Below are 14,658 nucleotides of genomic sequence, written 5' to 3' on the forward strand. Positions count from 1 at the left end.
AATACTTGGGGGACAAGTTGCTGCTGAAGATTGAGAATGAGAACGGCCTTTTTTGTCGGGGTTGAAATAACATAGTCAGCTGTAGGTAGATGTAGTCAGAGGTTTCATTTACACCACTGGTTTTTTTAAAAGACCCTCTGTGTTATTTAGAACAGTTGGAATTGCATCGCCTGTTAGTTATTGTTAAAATGTTCTTGAAGTTTTACTTACATTTGAAATCTGCCTGATGTTATGCATGTCCCATTTGTTTTTAGATCTGAACATCATCATTTTAGTAAAATGTCAAACTGTGACCTTAATGTAGGTGGTTTTATTTTTCCTCCAACACAAAGAAGAGTCAACTAAACAATACTCAGGGAAAATAGTTATAACTGTTGTAAAGCCGACTCATAAAAGTTTTCAAGCTCAGTTTAAACCAGACTTGTCTAAAAAAAATCACCTTAGATCATATTTTCTGTTGTGTAGCCCATAGATAAAGGATGGATGGATGGATATTTGGGGTTGTTAAAGAACACATGATGTGAACATTCCCCTCTAATTAAAAATTGATTTTTCTTTTTATGTACAGAATTGTTGTACTTCGGGGCGACCCTGAGGCTATGTATACTACGTGTCCTGAATTAATTTTTAAGCTCTGAGGAAGAAGCATTGATGGCAGATCTCAGGTTTTTGTAGTGCTGCAGAACTGTTGCTGTGCTTCTGCATTTTTGAGGGTATTTTTCTTTTTTGCCACATGCTTACATTCAAAATGATGCCATGCACTGTTTGGCACAATAGCTAAAGCTTGCAAACCATTACAGAGTTGTACGCCAAATGCTCCAACAGAGCATCTTACTTTTTAATATAAGCCCAATACAACAGCCTGTAGAGAGTGAAGAAAGCATAGTATTCATGCTACAGTTGTTTTCATTATAGGTCCATTTTGGCATATGACTGTAGCTCTGTAGCTTTATAATGAGGCAACATAAAACATCCACAGAAAGGTCAACATGTAATACATTTCATTAAATTAACCGTCATTGTAGAAAGCACACTGATGCTGAAATGTCAGCTTTTCCTTCAGAGCCATTCGTGTTGGTGTATATGATGTGATGATGCACAATGATGTGTAGAGTCTGGGAACATAACCAGAGATACACCTGTGACAGCCATGTCTTATGAAGCATGGGCGTCACACGGATTGGCATAGAGTGGGACACACTTGGGCTTTGTTGGGAAATGGGTTGAACTCTGTGTCTTTGGAGTGTGAAATAAGACGCAGTCACATGAGGTAGTTGTAATCCCAGGACGTGGAGGGGTTCCAGCTAAGGGGGTTTTTGATCAGCCTTGCAACATAGGAATTCTGCTTTCAGTGTGGCCAATCTGTTTGGATCTGTTGCAGTTTGGGTGCTTTGCATTGAGCTTTAGCTACTTAGATGAACATAGACAACACATGTTTCACATTTCCTATAAATCTATCTTTTGCCAATGAAAAATCGGATTTACTTGAAATAATGGTTTGGTTAAGCACTTTCACGTTTACTGGTGTTACACACCATCCGTTTGTGTTTCCCCCTTAAAGCCCGAGTAGCAACTCATTCAGATACTGTGCAGTTGCTCGTGGCCTAGCAGTCATACCCACTTGCATAAATGAGAAAATTAGGTAATTAAGGTTTGACTTGCTGTCTTTGACCCCCATGCCTGTGGCTGTGCGCGTGCCAGTTTGTTGCTATGGTTACATAGTCCTTTCCTGTTGCCATGGAAAGGACCTGTGTTTGCTGAGCAGCAGATTTCCAATTGACACTGAAGAAGAAATCTCAGTGACGGGCAGGGAGGCTGATAAAATAAGGAAGTGATCACTGGAGGGCTGACGCAAGTAATCAGAGTGCTGGAGCTCTCCTTGCCTCAGTCACATTTTGTTGCTGTGGGGTGGGGGGATCCTTGTCATGGTTACCTGAGTGTGCAGCAGCTCCAGCCTGCAGTTGTCTTTGTCACGGTAACAGTGTTCATGTGTTCTGAATTGCATGTTTGACATTTTATGAGCCTTAAAGGGAATCACAGGCAATACAAAAGTGAGTCTGGCAATGCATGTTAGGAGGAGAGAACATGTGAGATGGAAGGCAGTTGTGTGTCAGTGTGTTTCTGTGTATACAGTGCATCCAGACAGTATTCACACTAACCTGTTCCACATTTTGAAATGGACCAAATGCCCCATAATGACAATGTGATAGAAGTTTGTTTGAAGCCTTTGCCTATTTAAGAAAAAAAAAGAAAAATAATAAGTAAATGTATGCACTTATTGCACTTTGTTGAAGCACCTTTACCACCAAATACAGCTTCAAGTCTTTTTGAGTATGATGCTACAAGGTTGGACACGCCTTTTTTGGGCAGTTTCTCTCGTTATTCTTTGCAGTACTTTCTGGATGCACTCTAAATGTAGATGTGTATATGGAGCACAATCAGTCCCCATCATCACCCTAACCTCCTCCGTGGCTTTGGTCAAACTCCCTTGCATCTCTCTCTCAGATCTGCAGACATTTAATCAGACCTTCCAATGGAAAGAAATACTGTATGCATGCATACACACACATCAGACAAACTAAAAAATACACGCATGCACTACGCATAAACATGAAAACTCCTCAAAGTAAATACAACTCATTTGAAAGGCTTCTGCAGATGCAGTGGCACAAACACATACACAGTAGTTGCTGTCTTGGTGTTGCAAAATATGTTTTATGTCAATTAAAGTCACACACACAGATATGCAATATGAATATTTATGAGTTGTTTTCAGGGCAGTGTTGCATAACACAGAGGCTGTTTATTTTGGTCTCTATTGGCCCCCACATTCAGCATTTTCATAGAAGTATAAAATGGATGCACACTGTGGTGTGTGATGGGTAATTAGTATAAAAATGTCTGTCATTAATTTCTCTAGCTTTTTTTCCCAGTATATTGCTGCTTTCTTTCACATTCTCTTCCTTTGGTATCCTTCCACCAGACCTTTGGAGTGATGTAAAGCGGCATATTTGCGGCTTCCTGGTTACACAATTTAGTCACACTTTCTCCAACAATGGTTGCAGTCTCAGCCCTGCAGATGGCGAATACTTAAATGTGTTCTATTAGAAAACCTTCTTATAGAGATTAGTTATAGAAAAGTACTGCAAACTCACCTTTGTATCAAGCAGCTAAAAAGTTATAGTGAGATGTGTTTTAATTTGCCTTACTTGACATTGTATGTCCTCAGACCTTTGCACATGGCAGTGACGATGCTAAAATTATATTGTGCATGTGTTGCATACACAGTCCTGCCTTAACTGCCTGAACAATTCAGTCAGCTGTTTGATTAGCTTTGACATAGAGGGGCCCAGCAAAAGGCTTATTAGGGCAGAAAAACTATTAGACTATCAATATATCATTTGATATGTCAAACTTGTAGTTATTGTGACTCTGGGTTTTGTTACACCTTGTATGTGCTACCACATATCTCCTCTGGTTTACATCTCCACCAGGTTCTTCACAGGGATGTCTTGTTTTCAGTGTCCTGTACCATCGCTCACTAGTGCGGAAGGCTGCACTAATGAGCAAACACTGTGTGCAGGTGGTGCTCATGGGAGTCGTCGTGTCACATTGCAATTATTTCAGATGCCTTTTGAGATTGGAGAGAAAAAAAAAAGTGCTCATTTTGCAAAAACTTTTGCTAATATTTTCGGGAAATAATACTAAAGAAAATTCATGTTATCGCAGACTGTTGCTTTCAGAGACAGAGTATATGTAACCTGTGTTTTTGGAAGTGTTCATAGCCCAGTATGCAGCTGCTGTGAGTGGGTGTTAGTTGGTTGGGTGTATCATCGCACAGCTGCTGCTAGTGTTTACAATAAATATAAAAAGAGAACAGCTATACTGGTTATTTTTTCTTTATTATCATTGCACATATGTGCCTCGTTACTGCCGAACAGCATATACTTTTAATGAGTTAATATTGTGTATTTTGGTGACTCACCATTAATTTTAGTGGGATGATGCAGCCACACTGCACTGTGTGTATCATCAGTACATGTGTAGAGCCCACTCTTTAAACTCATGTCTTTATTTTACATTTTGCTCATTTGTTTGACTTTTTTTTAAAAAAATTATTTAAAAAAAAAAGCACCTGTGCAGACGGAAATCTATATAAATCCTGACCTTACGTTTCCACTGTAAGGATGGAAAATACAGAACAAGACTCAACTCAGGCTAAAGAGCAAGATGAGAAAACATGACTTGTCGAAGTTAATATAATAAATAAGACCTAATGAGCAGTTATCTCTTTTTGGCCGCATGCATTAACACTTTTGTTTAACAAATTCATGCATCACATTTAACTTACAGAACAGTAGGTGTGATTGCACACTTTGCTTCTCTGTGTTTTACCACTCGTATGCCGTGAACATGGAAAGATTTGTACCCGCAGTATAAGCAATACAGTGAACACTGTAAACGGTATAATTATCATGTATTTCAATCTTTTAGCTGTGGATGTTTATTTCTGTAGAAGGACACACAATTTCTGTGTTGTTGTCTCATTTTCTCCGAGATGTTGTAGCACTGTGGAGGCTTGCAGCTGAGTCCACACGGATCACAGCAGGTCATCAGTTCCTCCCACGTTTCCAGAATTTGTCACATGGAAGGTCGTTACTAAACACAGTTGTCCTCGGATGACATATTAGAATAATTGCACTTGGCAACTCACATCTGACACATTTAAAGACTTTGAAGTTGTGAGGTGACCGGTTGCACACACAGGCGTATTGATCCTTGATATTTCAAAGTAAATGTAATTATAGAACTGACAACTTAAGCAATACAACAGAGCTGATGAAGCGATTAGGTAGTGACAAACGTGTCTTAGGAAATTCATCTTGTTTCCTTCTTACCTTTTCCCGTCTTGCCTACTGACTTCTTTTCGTCTTGATGTTTGGTAATTTCGCCTGTAACCCAGTGCAAGACATCAAACAGATTTCAGCTTGATTTAAAATGTATTTAAATCCTGAACAAAACTGACATCGCCAGAATTTACCTTTAGGACCGATGGTCTAATTTCAAAAGTAAAGGCTCTTCTTTTGCCCAAGGTAAATCATATTTAAATGTATATCCTTTCTCCCACATGTAGCCATATTATGAATATGATGAATTTACAGGCTGTGAGCTAAAGTAAATCACTGGTCATATAATTTGTATGTAATGAAAATTTTAAAGTTTATCAATGTAAATCTCTTTATTTTTTGTGGTAATTTGCCTATAAATAGTTGAGCATTTGCTATGTAGACTATTACATCTTTTCTGTTATTGTGTTCAGGACACAGACTGTAAGTGGTTTGTGATTGTAATCATGTGTTCATGTGTAGGCTATTGCACAGCCCTTTGTTTTATTGTAAGCCTCCCTATAAATGCCAGCCTGCCTTCTGCCACTTCAGAATTCCTTCATCACTGTGCTGAAGATGACAAAAATTGACTCTGATGGTTAATATTTCATTTACATGTATTTTATGGCTTCAGTGGTTTGTAGTTTTTCTAACAGCAGAGTAAACAGTACAGTGTCTTCGTCATCTTGTCACCTTCTCCTTTAGCACCCTGCTGGGTTTGTTTTCATTAATAACGCTCATCCTCACGGGGCCGAGTTGTGTCAGCACCCTGGGGCTTGTATCTCCATGTGGCACCTCGGATGATGTTTCTGTCTCAATCTGTCTTGGCTCTTCGTTGCGTTTCTCTGCACCTGTCCTATTTCCTGGAGCTGTAGTAACTACAGAGGGGGGTAGGGGTAGGGGTAGGAGTTCCCTTCAGAGACCCATGGTTTCGCCCCCTTCACAGTAATCTAAATTTGAGCTGTGTGAGTTATAGTTTGATTTCCTGCCTCTGTTTTTATTTTTTTTACAAAAGCTACTTACCCTGCAGATTTAGTGGCAATGTTTATTAAGATCTGGTCATGGAAGTCAAAGACAAAGGTTCAGTTTCACACTGCCCTGCATGCACTTGATGCAGGACCTTACTTGAGCACATATTGTGTTTTGTTGCTACTCGCTAATTAAAAGAACTGGCAAAAAGAAAAAAAACCCATCCACATAAACTATTAACTATTTGAATGGTGAAAAAATCCAGGTTTGATCTTTGCATTTGCTTTTTGTTCAGCAAACATTCACCTTTTCTGAACATTTAATTTGTACCCAGTGATAACCTTCTGTAACTGTTTCAGTTAGAGCTGTATGATATTTATAAAATATTTCTTTTGGTAATGTTGAGTCATTGCAATGTGCACATAATGGCTTAAACTAAACGCTACTGACTATACAAGCCATTTTATTTTGTCAACACACAAACTGTGTGTGCAGTAACTTGCAGTGCAGACTTGCTGCTTGCTGACCCTGGCCATCTTATACCAACTCTAGAGTTTGCATATACAGGAAGAACAGCCTGACTGAACAGTGTGTGGATTCAACTTTACCAAGTCTATGCGCTTGGGAGATGATGCCAGCTAGACGAGTGATGTCAAGATAAACTGCAGATAAATTAGTGAAAAGCGATTCTGTTGTCAAATATGATACTGTTAGATGATAGACGATACAACACGGCACAGCCCCAGTTCTTTCTTTCTTTATTTTTAAAAAGAAACCACACTGTATGTCATTCTTCTCCAAATGATTGTGCTTTTGTGCAGTAGCCTCGGTTAAAAAACGTGTTTTTGCAGCGAGACTAGCAACCACATTGTGGAAACTTCTAGTGATATAAAAACCTGCCTGCATCACCTGCCATTTCTCTCCTTACTACAGGGAGGAGGAGGAGAGCCTGCGGGACAAGATTCGGGCAGACCATGAACGAGCACTGCAGGAGGCAAAAGAGAAGCTGAGGAAGTCACGTGAGGAGCTGCAGGCTGAGATTCAAACGGAGAAGAACAAAGTGGTGGAGGACTTGAAAAAGAAGGATGCGGGACCTAAACCCCTGCCACCTGTTCCCATGCCCAAAGTGGTGGGTGTCAGTGATGGAGAGCCACTAGAGCCTGACGTCAAAGAGAAACGTGATAAAATCCGAGAGGTAGGATGATCTCATGTTGTTTAAACATCCCACTGATAAGAACATTAGTTTCTGTTGAATTGTTTCTCTGATAGGATTGATGCCGATTATTTCACTGTAAGTAAACTTACAAAGACTGTAGTTAATTCTCAATATACTTTTTTTTTTAATTTATTTTTTTTTGCTTATCCCGTGAGTTCAGCGACGCCACTGCGGATCATTGTGCGCATGTTGATTTGGCAGTTTTTACGCCGGATGCGCTTCATGACGCAACCCTCCCCAATTTCTTAGACTTCACTCAATATATCATTTTAAAAAGTCTAAAAGTATTAAGTTCCTTCTTCGTCTTTATACTCCCCCATTAGTACAAGTAATTTTGTCCTAACGTTCCTATCTGTGTTTTCATCAAATAACAAATGTGGGATATTAAAACGGCTTTTATTAGAGAGAACGTGATATTATATATAATATAATATATTAATATATAATATAGAATATTTTGAATGTCACACTTAAATCGGTGCCATTAGCTCCTCATTCACAAATAAACCTGCAAATAGTGTAAGTAGGGTGAAAACAGGAAGCCGTGTGTGTAAGGACGAGTTTGTACTCGACTGCACTGTCCATCTGAGTACATTTCTGCTGGTTACTGTCTGTCTTGGCGCCAGCTTTCATTGAGGGGGAAAAAAAAAACACAGCTAGCCAGACGGACAGTGCTGGTGCAGAATGCAGATGGTGCTATCTGGTCCTGCTCTCTATAGACACTAAGCCAGCCCCCAGCACATCTCCCTCTCTTTGCTCTTCGTCTTCCTTTCTCCCCCCTGCAAGTTCTCCTGCATAATTACCTCGTATCGTCTCTCTTGAAACAGCACTTGGAGCTGGCCCATTCACTCCAAACCCGCCTTTGTCTGTAAATGTCCCTTTTGTTCCCTTCATAATTACCATTCAGAGAGAATGCCATACACTCCCGAAAGAGCAAGAAAGTAGCAGCTGTATGGGCTACGGCACAGCACACTCCCCTTTTCCTGATTGCCTTGTGATTCGAAGTAGAAACCATAATGGCACACTGCTACACAAGTGGGACTGTAGGACTGTAGCTTTTTTCTTTTCTTAAATAAGCGACAGGCAGCCATTTGACCTGCGTTTCACGTTGTCAAATCAAGTGTAGGGCGAAGGGAGACGTATTAGCCTCCATCTTGTCATCATTTAGGTTTCACGTAAACGGCAGTAATTTAGGCAGCGGTAGCTGCTGAGTCAGTCTTTCACCAAATTACTCTTTATAGGATTATACCCTCTCACTGACTTGATCTCTGATAGGGTCTTTCCCGCGTCACCTTTTAGATGTTTGGTTTCAAATTTGGTCTCATGCACAGTTCATGGCTGAGGGATCAGTGATTGCTCTCTTTGCTTCTGGTTTAATTATTGGAGTGGGGTTAATCAATTTTAATTATTTTTTTCTGCTCTGTTTCTGTTTTCTGGGGTATGAGGACAGTTTTGTAGTGTGGAGATGCTGAAATGAGAATGGCAACCAAAGCAGTAGCACCAATTTTTGACAGATGACGAAATTGGGAATCTGTGAACAAAAGCTTCCCACAAGCTATTAACTCCTGTTCTTTAAAAAAAATAAATGAATTTAATGAATTTAGTTCTTGATTTTGACCATGCAGAGACATTTTAAAGCTACACTATGTAACTGTTTTGAGTCACACTTAGTGAACAGGGCTCCCAGCAGTGCAGACACATTGAGCAAGGTTTGCATTTCAAATCAACCAAACCCTTTAAATTTCAGCTAGTCGGGCAAAAAACAAAAAACCTGGCATAAATTGTAGAAAACACTAATACAATATTTAAATAATAGATGCTCATCGAGAATAAAACCCCAATATTTGTACAAGTCAGCATATGACAATACAGTTAAATCAATTTTAAGTATAACATTACGTCTTAAGACCAATTTCTGCCTGAAATGTACAACTTGGGTTTTGTCCTTGTTTACCATTAATCTCTGTTTTCAGCACCAGTCAGCCACAGTATTAGCCATTTTGTTCAAATATTCCTCCTCCTCAGCTTGGAAAATTGTCATCAACATAAGTGAAATTGTAATGAGCAAATCATATGTTTTAACGCCCAAGGTACATGATTTAATTTGAAACGAAAACTAAAAACTAAATTGGGAGCCAACGTATGTTTTTGTCTTACCCCAAATTGATAGGGAAACCACCCTGTTCTAAACTCACAGGCCACTGGTCCTCGATATAGTAAAGACTATAAAACTTTCATCAACTCCTGAGAATTGCAGGCTATGCTCAAGATCCCCAGTCAACTGCTTTCTAAAATTCTATAAAACATACTAATGTGGATTTCTTTTCTTCAATTCTTGCTAAGAAATAAAGTAACAGTATATATAAATAATATGCTCTAGGTTGGCAAAATGATAAATAAGAACATTAGAAAACTTGATAATGGAACAGAATTCACTGAAGTTCACAGATTGATTAGAAGGCATGAATTTTAAAGCAAATAATGTACAGCTCATCAAATCACAGCATCTCAAAAAAATTACTGCCAAAGTGTTTTATTTCTAATGATCTGGTGGTTATGTATTGTTAATATAGATCTATATCAGGGAACTAGAAATAGAAATGAACCTTGTTTATGTTATGCCTTCATAATACATATTTTACAGAATACAAAAAGTCTTCTTTTTCTCCACATCCATTAGCTCAGAGCTTTGTGCTGTTTTGGTATTCTGCTAATTACACGACCCGGACATTAGCGGCCATTAAATCTATGTCTGCAGATAGAGAGCGCTTCAGGGCAATAAAAGAAAAGGAATGGAATGAATTTGACTATTAAGTGTTCCTTTACTATTCACCTGTCACATCATGAGTTATGTTGGCCCACAGCTGTTGAAACAAGCTGGCTGTTGAAGTTAATGAGCTGTGTTACAAAGGCACAGTTCATGTTCACAGGTTTGTTCATCAATATTGTTGGAAAGACACTAGTTATCTGAGACATGGTGAAAAAAATCTAAAGTGTTTAATCATAAAAGGTAGCATTTTCATTATTTTTCATGAAGAGTTCTTTACGTTTATCCCGTCTTTTCTAGAGCCCTGAAATGTGAAATTGCATAACAAATTTGATCTCTTACTTATAACGATCAGTGCTACAGTGTGTTCTAAAGAGATTTAGAAGCTTCATTTAGAATGTCAGTGTTTGTTTCATAAAATTGCCTAAAATTATTGGCAAGATTTTGGTTGTTATGCTTATGGTTTTTTTGGACAGTAGCTGAGAAAAACGATTTGTTATTTTGTGAATAGACACAAAACGCTACAACATTAGTTACAAACAGATTGAATTTGTGAATACGTTATCAAAATGATTGACATACATTATTGTCCTGTGGGTGATAATATTTAAACCTTCCTTCCTGTATAACACTACATGTGATGGAGTAAGAAAATATGCCTGTTTAAACTTTTGGTATCGTTGACCATCAGTTGAAATGACACTAGTCTTTCATTAGTACATAGTTGGCACGATGAGCATTTTTCAGACATGAACTCTGGTCAATGTTGGTAGGATTCAGCCTCAAAGTATCCGGAGTGTCCTTTCAGACATGTAACTCACAGTGGGGAATCGGAAAAGTGATCTGCGTCCGCAGGTGTGAAAATTCGCTCGATTTCCTGACTCCTGTGCGTGATCAGCGAGCACAGGAGGCACAATTTGATATAAAACCTAATCTGTAATAAACTGTTTATTTAAGCACATCAGAGCTGTGCATCTAATTAAAAAAAAAGATCACTAAACTACAGCGGCAGTTGAGTGATAAAAACCCATTCACTCACTTTCAGTCATTCGGACGATTCAGCACAGAGCAGCATGCTGCACGTCTGAAAGGGGTTATAGACTGAGCCAGGTGGACCAGCCTCAGAGGCTCCAACATCTATGACTTATCAAATGATGCAGATTGCCTTTGATTAAAAATTGATTAGTGCTAATTGCAGAATCATCATACCAGACTTGTGAAAAAAAAAAAAAAAAAACAAAAAACCAGCCTCCTCTCAGACATGCGTCTCTGCCCACTTTGGCTCATCATGAGGCAGTACAATGTTTGAAGACTGAAGAACTGACTGCTGACTTGCCTCTCCAGTCACTGAGCTGTGGCAGTTGAGTAAAGAGCAAACCATCACAGTGTGTGTCTGTAACGCCCACAACTGAACTCCTCTGAAAGTGCAGCTGAAATGTTCCAGACTGGCCTGGATAGACACAGCATGGAGCACAGGTTCTAATGCAGGTGTGGATTATTTGCTGAGGTAGTAGTGAGTGTCCCTTACACACTTCTTTGTAAACTATGTATTTGTCTGTCTGGCGTCCTCTCTCTCCATTTGAGTCCTTGACTTGGCAGATGGTCTTGTATGTTGATTGCACACCAGGCCAATACTGTATGTATGTGTCTGTGTTTGTGGAGCAGTTGCCTTCGGGGCACAGCTCAGTTTTCATCATTCCTCACACACTGTCATCTTTTTGTCTTGCATTTAACCAATTTTCTCCATGTGTCTTGTTTTTCTTCTGAACCCATTTCTTTCTTGTATCTCTTTCTGTCCATCGCTCACTGTTCCTGACTCTTTGCCGCAGTCTGTTGACTTCCCCATCCCTTTCAAACTCACTGTCATTCGGCAGAGTCCTCAAAGTGCCTCATCTGGGCACTTTTACAAGGCTCAGAAATCCTCATCCCCATTTGAGTCTAACAGTATGAGTAGGCGTTGAAAAAAAATGTTATCTGGAGAATGAAAAACATGCGGGTAGAATATGTTACATCCATTCCCTTTTCTTTTGTTTATGAAAGCATAAGCATTTGAACCTGGATTGTGTCTAGGCTACATATTTTTTGTGAGGCAGTCCTGCTTGCTATTGTAGTGCTTGATGCTCCCTTGTAAGTCAGCCTTTCATAGCATGTGGTAGGAAGTTGACATTTCTTTTGCAGAAGACATTATGCACTATATGTGTATACATTATGCATGATTCTATATGTCAACAGAGTTCTCAGCTGCTAAATGTATTCCTGATTACTGGCATTAACCTTTAAGGAAGTGGACTTAAATATGTGATACATCCTGTGGTTGTGCATTGTTGCCATAATGGAACAATATTTGTACATGAAGTACTGCTTTTTAGTGACATTTTCACGTTGTATGTATGATTATAAAATGTTGCCTTCATGCTTTATTGTGCAGCTGGTAATTATCAGCGCTACAGTGGGAAAGCAGTGTTTTTATCTCTAGTCTAAAACGTTAGGAACTGTAGCAGCTTCACGAAACCTGTGGCAAAATCACGGAAAAGCCACCACTGCTGGTACTTACACCGATATGTTAACACTAAAACAATCTATTCATTAAACACATTTAGTTGGCATCAACTCCGTTTGATCAAAGCTGCACAATACTTAAAAAAGCTGACACAACAGTATTGCACATTAAACCTTATCTGGGGGATTTCATTAGTTAGTGTTGCAAATGCGCTTCATATTTGTCAGTGAGATTTACTTTCCTTGCTAATCAAACTATCAGTACATTTACATGGACTTAATTAACCAGGTGCCAGTCGTCTTAACAGTCACGTAAACGGGAGAACAAAGATCCGTTTCTCCAGACAGAAGCAAACAACCAAGTGAAAAGGCTGAATTAGAAAGAGCTCATTAATGGAGCTCATTCGTTTTTTTAAATCGAAGTCCAACAGAAAATATAACTGTGTTAGCGTCTAAATAAGTTCCTCTTCACTGCTGCTTTTTATTCAGACAGTTCATGCTGTGGATCAGCTGTTTCTCTCCTCTCTTTTCTTTTTTTCTCGCCCTGTGCTGTCACTCTGCTGTGACATAAACAAAAAAAAGAGAGAAAAATCTGGATGCTGCTTTTTCTGCCGCTTAACAATTCAAATCTGTGATCTATCCTTCCACAACAAGTCTGGGGTAAAAGAGAAATCTTGACTACTTATCAGTTAGATGTATATGCAGATTTCCAGAAACCTGCTTTCTGATGTCTTAAGCACATCGAAACTATTTCTTTAAATAATCTGATTACTTAAATGATGTAAACACAGTCTCTGAAGCAAAAGTGGGACCATTTAAATGGTATAAATCTGTGTAAAGTTACTAAGGGGTCTTAACGTTTATCTACTTTGTGATCTTTAAATTGACGTTTCGTTTTTCACGTTTATGATTCATCTGTCCTCTCAATCCCCTCTCTGGTCCATCACAGAGGTCCTTGTTGTGTGTGCAGCCTGTGAGAATTAGCAGATGGCAACTTGGTTGTGTTTGTTTTAATTCCCACAGAGCACAAAGAGGATACACAGCTGTCCTCAAGTGGGAATGTAATGCTCAAAAACCAGCTCTCCTGGAATTTGTAAAACAGAGTATTGGTGCAGGATGACTTCTTTTTTAGATTAGTCACGGAAAATCACAACCATGCGAGTTGCCTTTTGCATCAAGCAGCATAAGCATTGCACATCATGCAGTGTGACTATTGAGCATGTGCACATCGCAGTGACTATGCTGAGATGATATATCGTGCAGCCCTACTTTTGTCAGGAGTTAATGTATGAATAATGTATCTTTAAATAAGTCCTTTAAAAAAAATAAGATGGAATAACTTCCCATTGTCCCCAAAATGTGAAAGCATCTTTAGAATAGTGTCACTTTAAGATAAAAAAACCAACAAAAAACAAAGATTTATCGGTTGAGAAGTATAAGTGGAGGTTTCACCAAGCACCACGTTTCACAGGCAGATAGGCTTATGTGCTAATAAGCTTGGAAAAACAAGAAAAACCCAACAAAGAACCAGGCTGAGATGCAAAGCACGTCTGGAGAAAAGACCACAGATCTTTGCCACAGTACTGTTTGTTGAATGCCATTGTCCTGGATTTTTCAAACTTCTTCTGAATCTGATTCCAGGGACTTGGCTCATATTCAGCAGTCTTATCAAATATCATCTTCAAGCCCTTTCAGAAAGTTTTTTTGCCTTTTCTTTAGTTCAGTAGCCAAAATAAAGAAATAACAAGGAAGTGTGCTCCTTTCACTTAGTTGAAATTGTCTGCCAAATCATCTCTCCCCCTTCTAAAATATGACTTTGGTTTTGGTAAATGATTTACTCCTTCATCCCAAATGTTTTCATAGTATTTCCTATCATGATCTTTCTCAGTTACATGATCATTCCAAGGTAACAGGAACTAATATTTTGTTACAGCTTGTGTCCAGATCTTGTCTTGTGGCATCTATTAAGCTAAAGCAATCCAGTGAATCACCACAGACTGCTGTAAAATTATATGTACAATTTGACCACTCCCCTACTGACATGATGGGGGGGAAACAAAGGTTTATTCAAGCATCTTGATGAAATGGGACAACCAGTAATGTCATAGATTAAATTTGAGAAGAGTATATGTCCAGTGTGAGAAAGGTGCATTAGCATGAATTTTTTTTTTATTCTCTTCAAGTGTACTTCAGTAAACACTTTAGTGGTGAAGCCAGTAAAATAGCCACTTCAACATCAATGCCAGATGATTAATAATTAATTTAAATGTGCATGTGGACACTACTTGTCAAGCTTGATTCTTTTCTTTTCACAATTTGTC

At 38.8% G+C, this 14,658-nt stretch overlaps 1 protein-coding gene across 4 annotated transcripts in view; it reads left to right on the top strand.

Moving 5' to 3' along the window:
• man1a2 (mannosidase, alpha, class 1A, member 2) overlaps nt 1-14,658 on the top strand; it is a 118,149-nt gene that overhangs the window by 17,455 nt on the left and 86,036 nt on the right. For all 4 annotated transcript variants that reach the window (XM_067515696.1, XM_067515694.1, XM_067515693.1 and 1 more), the window contains exon 3: nt 6,789-7,050. In XM_067515696.1, the coding sequence (XP_067371797.1) occupies nt 6,789-7,050 (262 nt within the window). The remainder of the gene's footprint in view (nt 1-6,788; nt 7,051-14,658) is intronic.

This window comes from Channa argus, chromosome 9 (genome assembly GCF_033026475.1).
Source record: "Channa argus isolate prfri chromosome 9, Channa argus male v1.0, whole genome shotgun sequence".
NCBI lineage: Eukaryota > Metazoa > Chordata > Actinopteri > Anabantiformes > Channidae > Channa > Channa argus.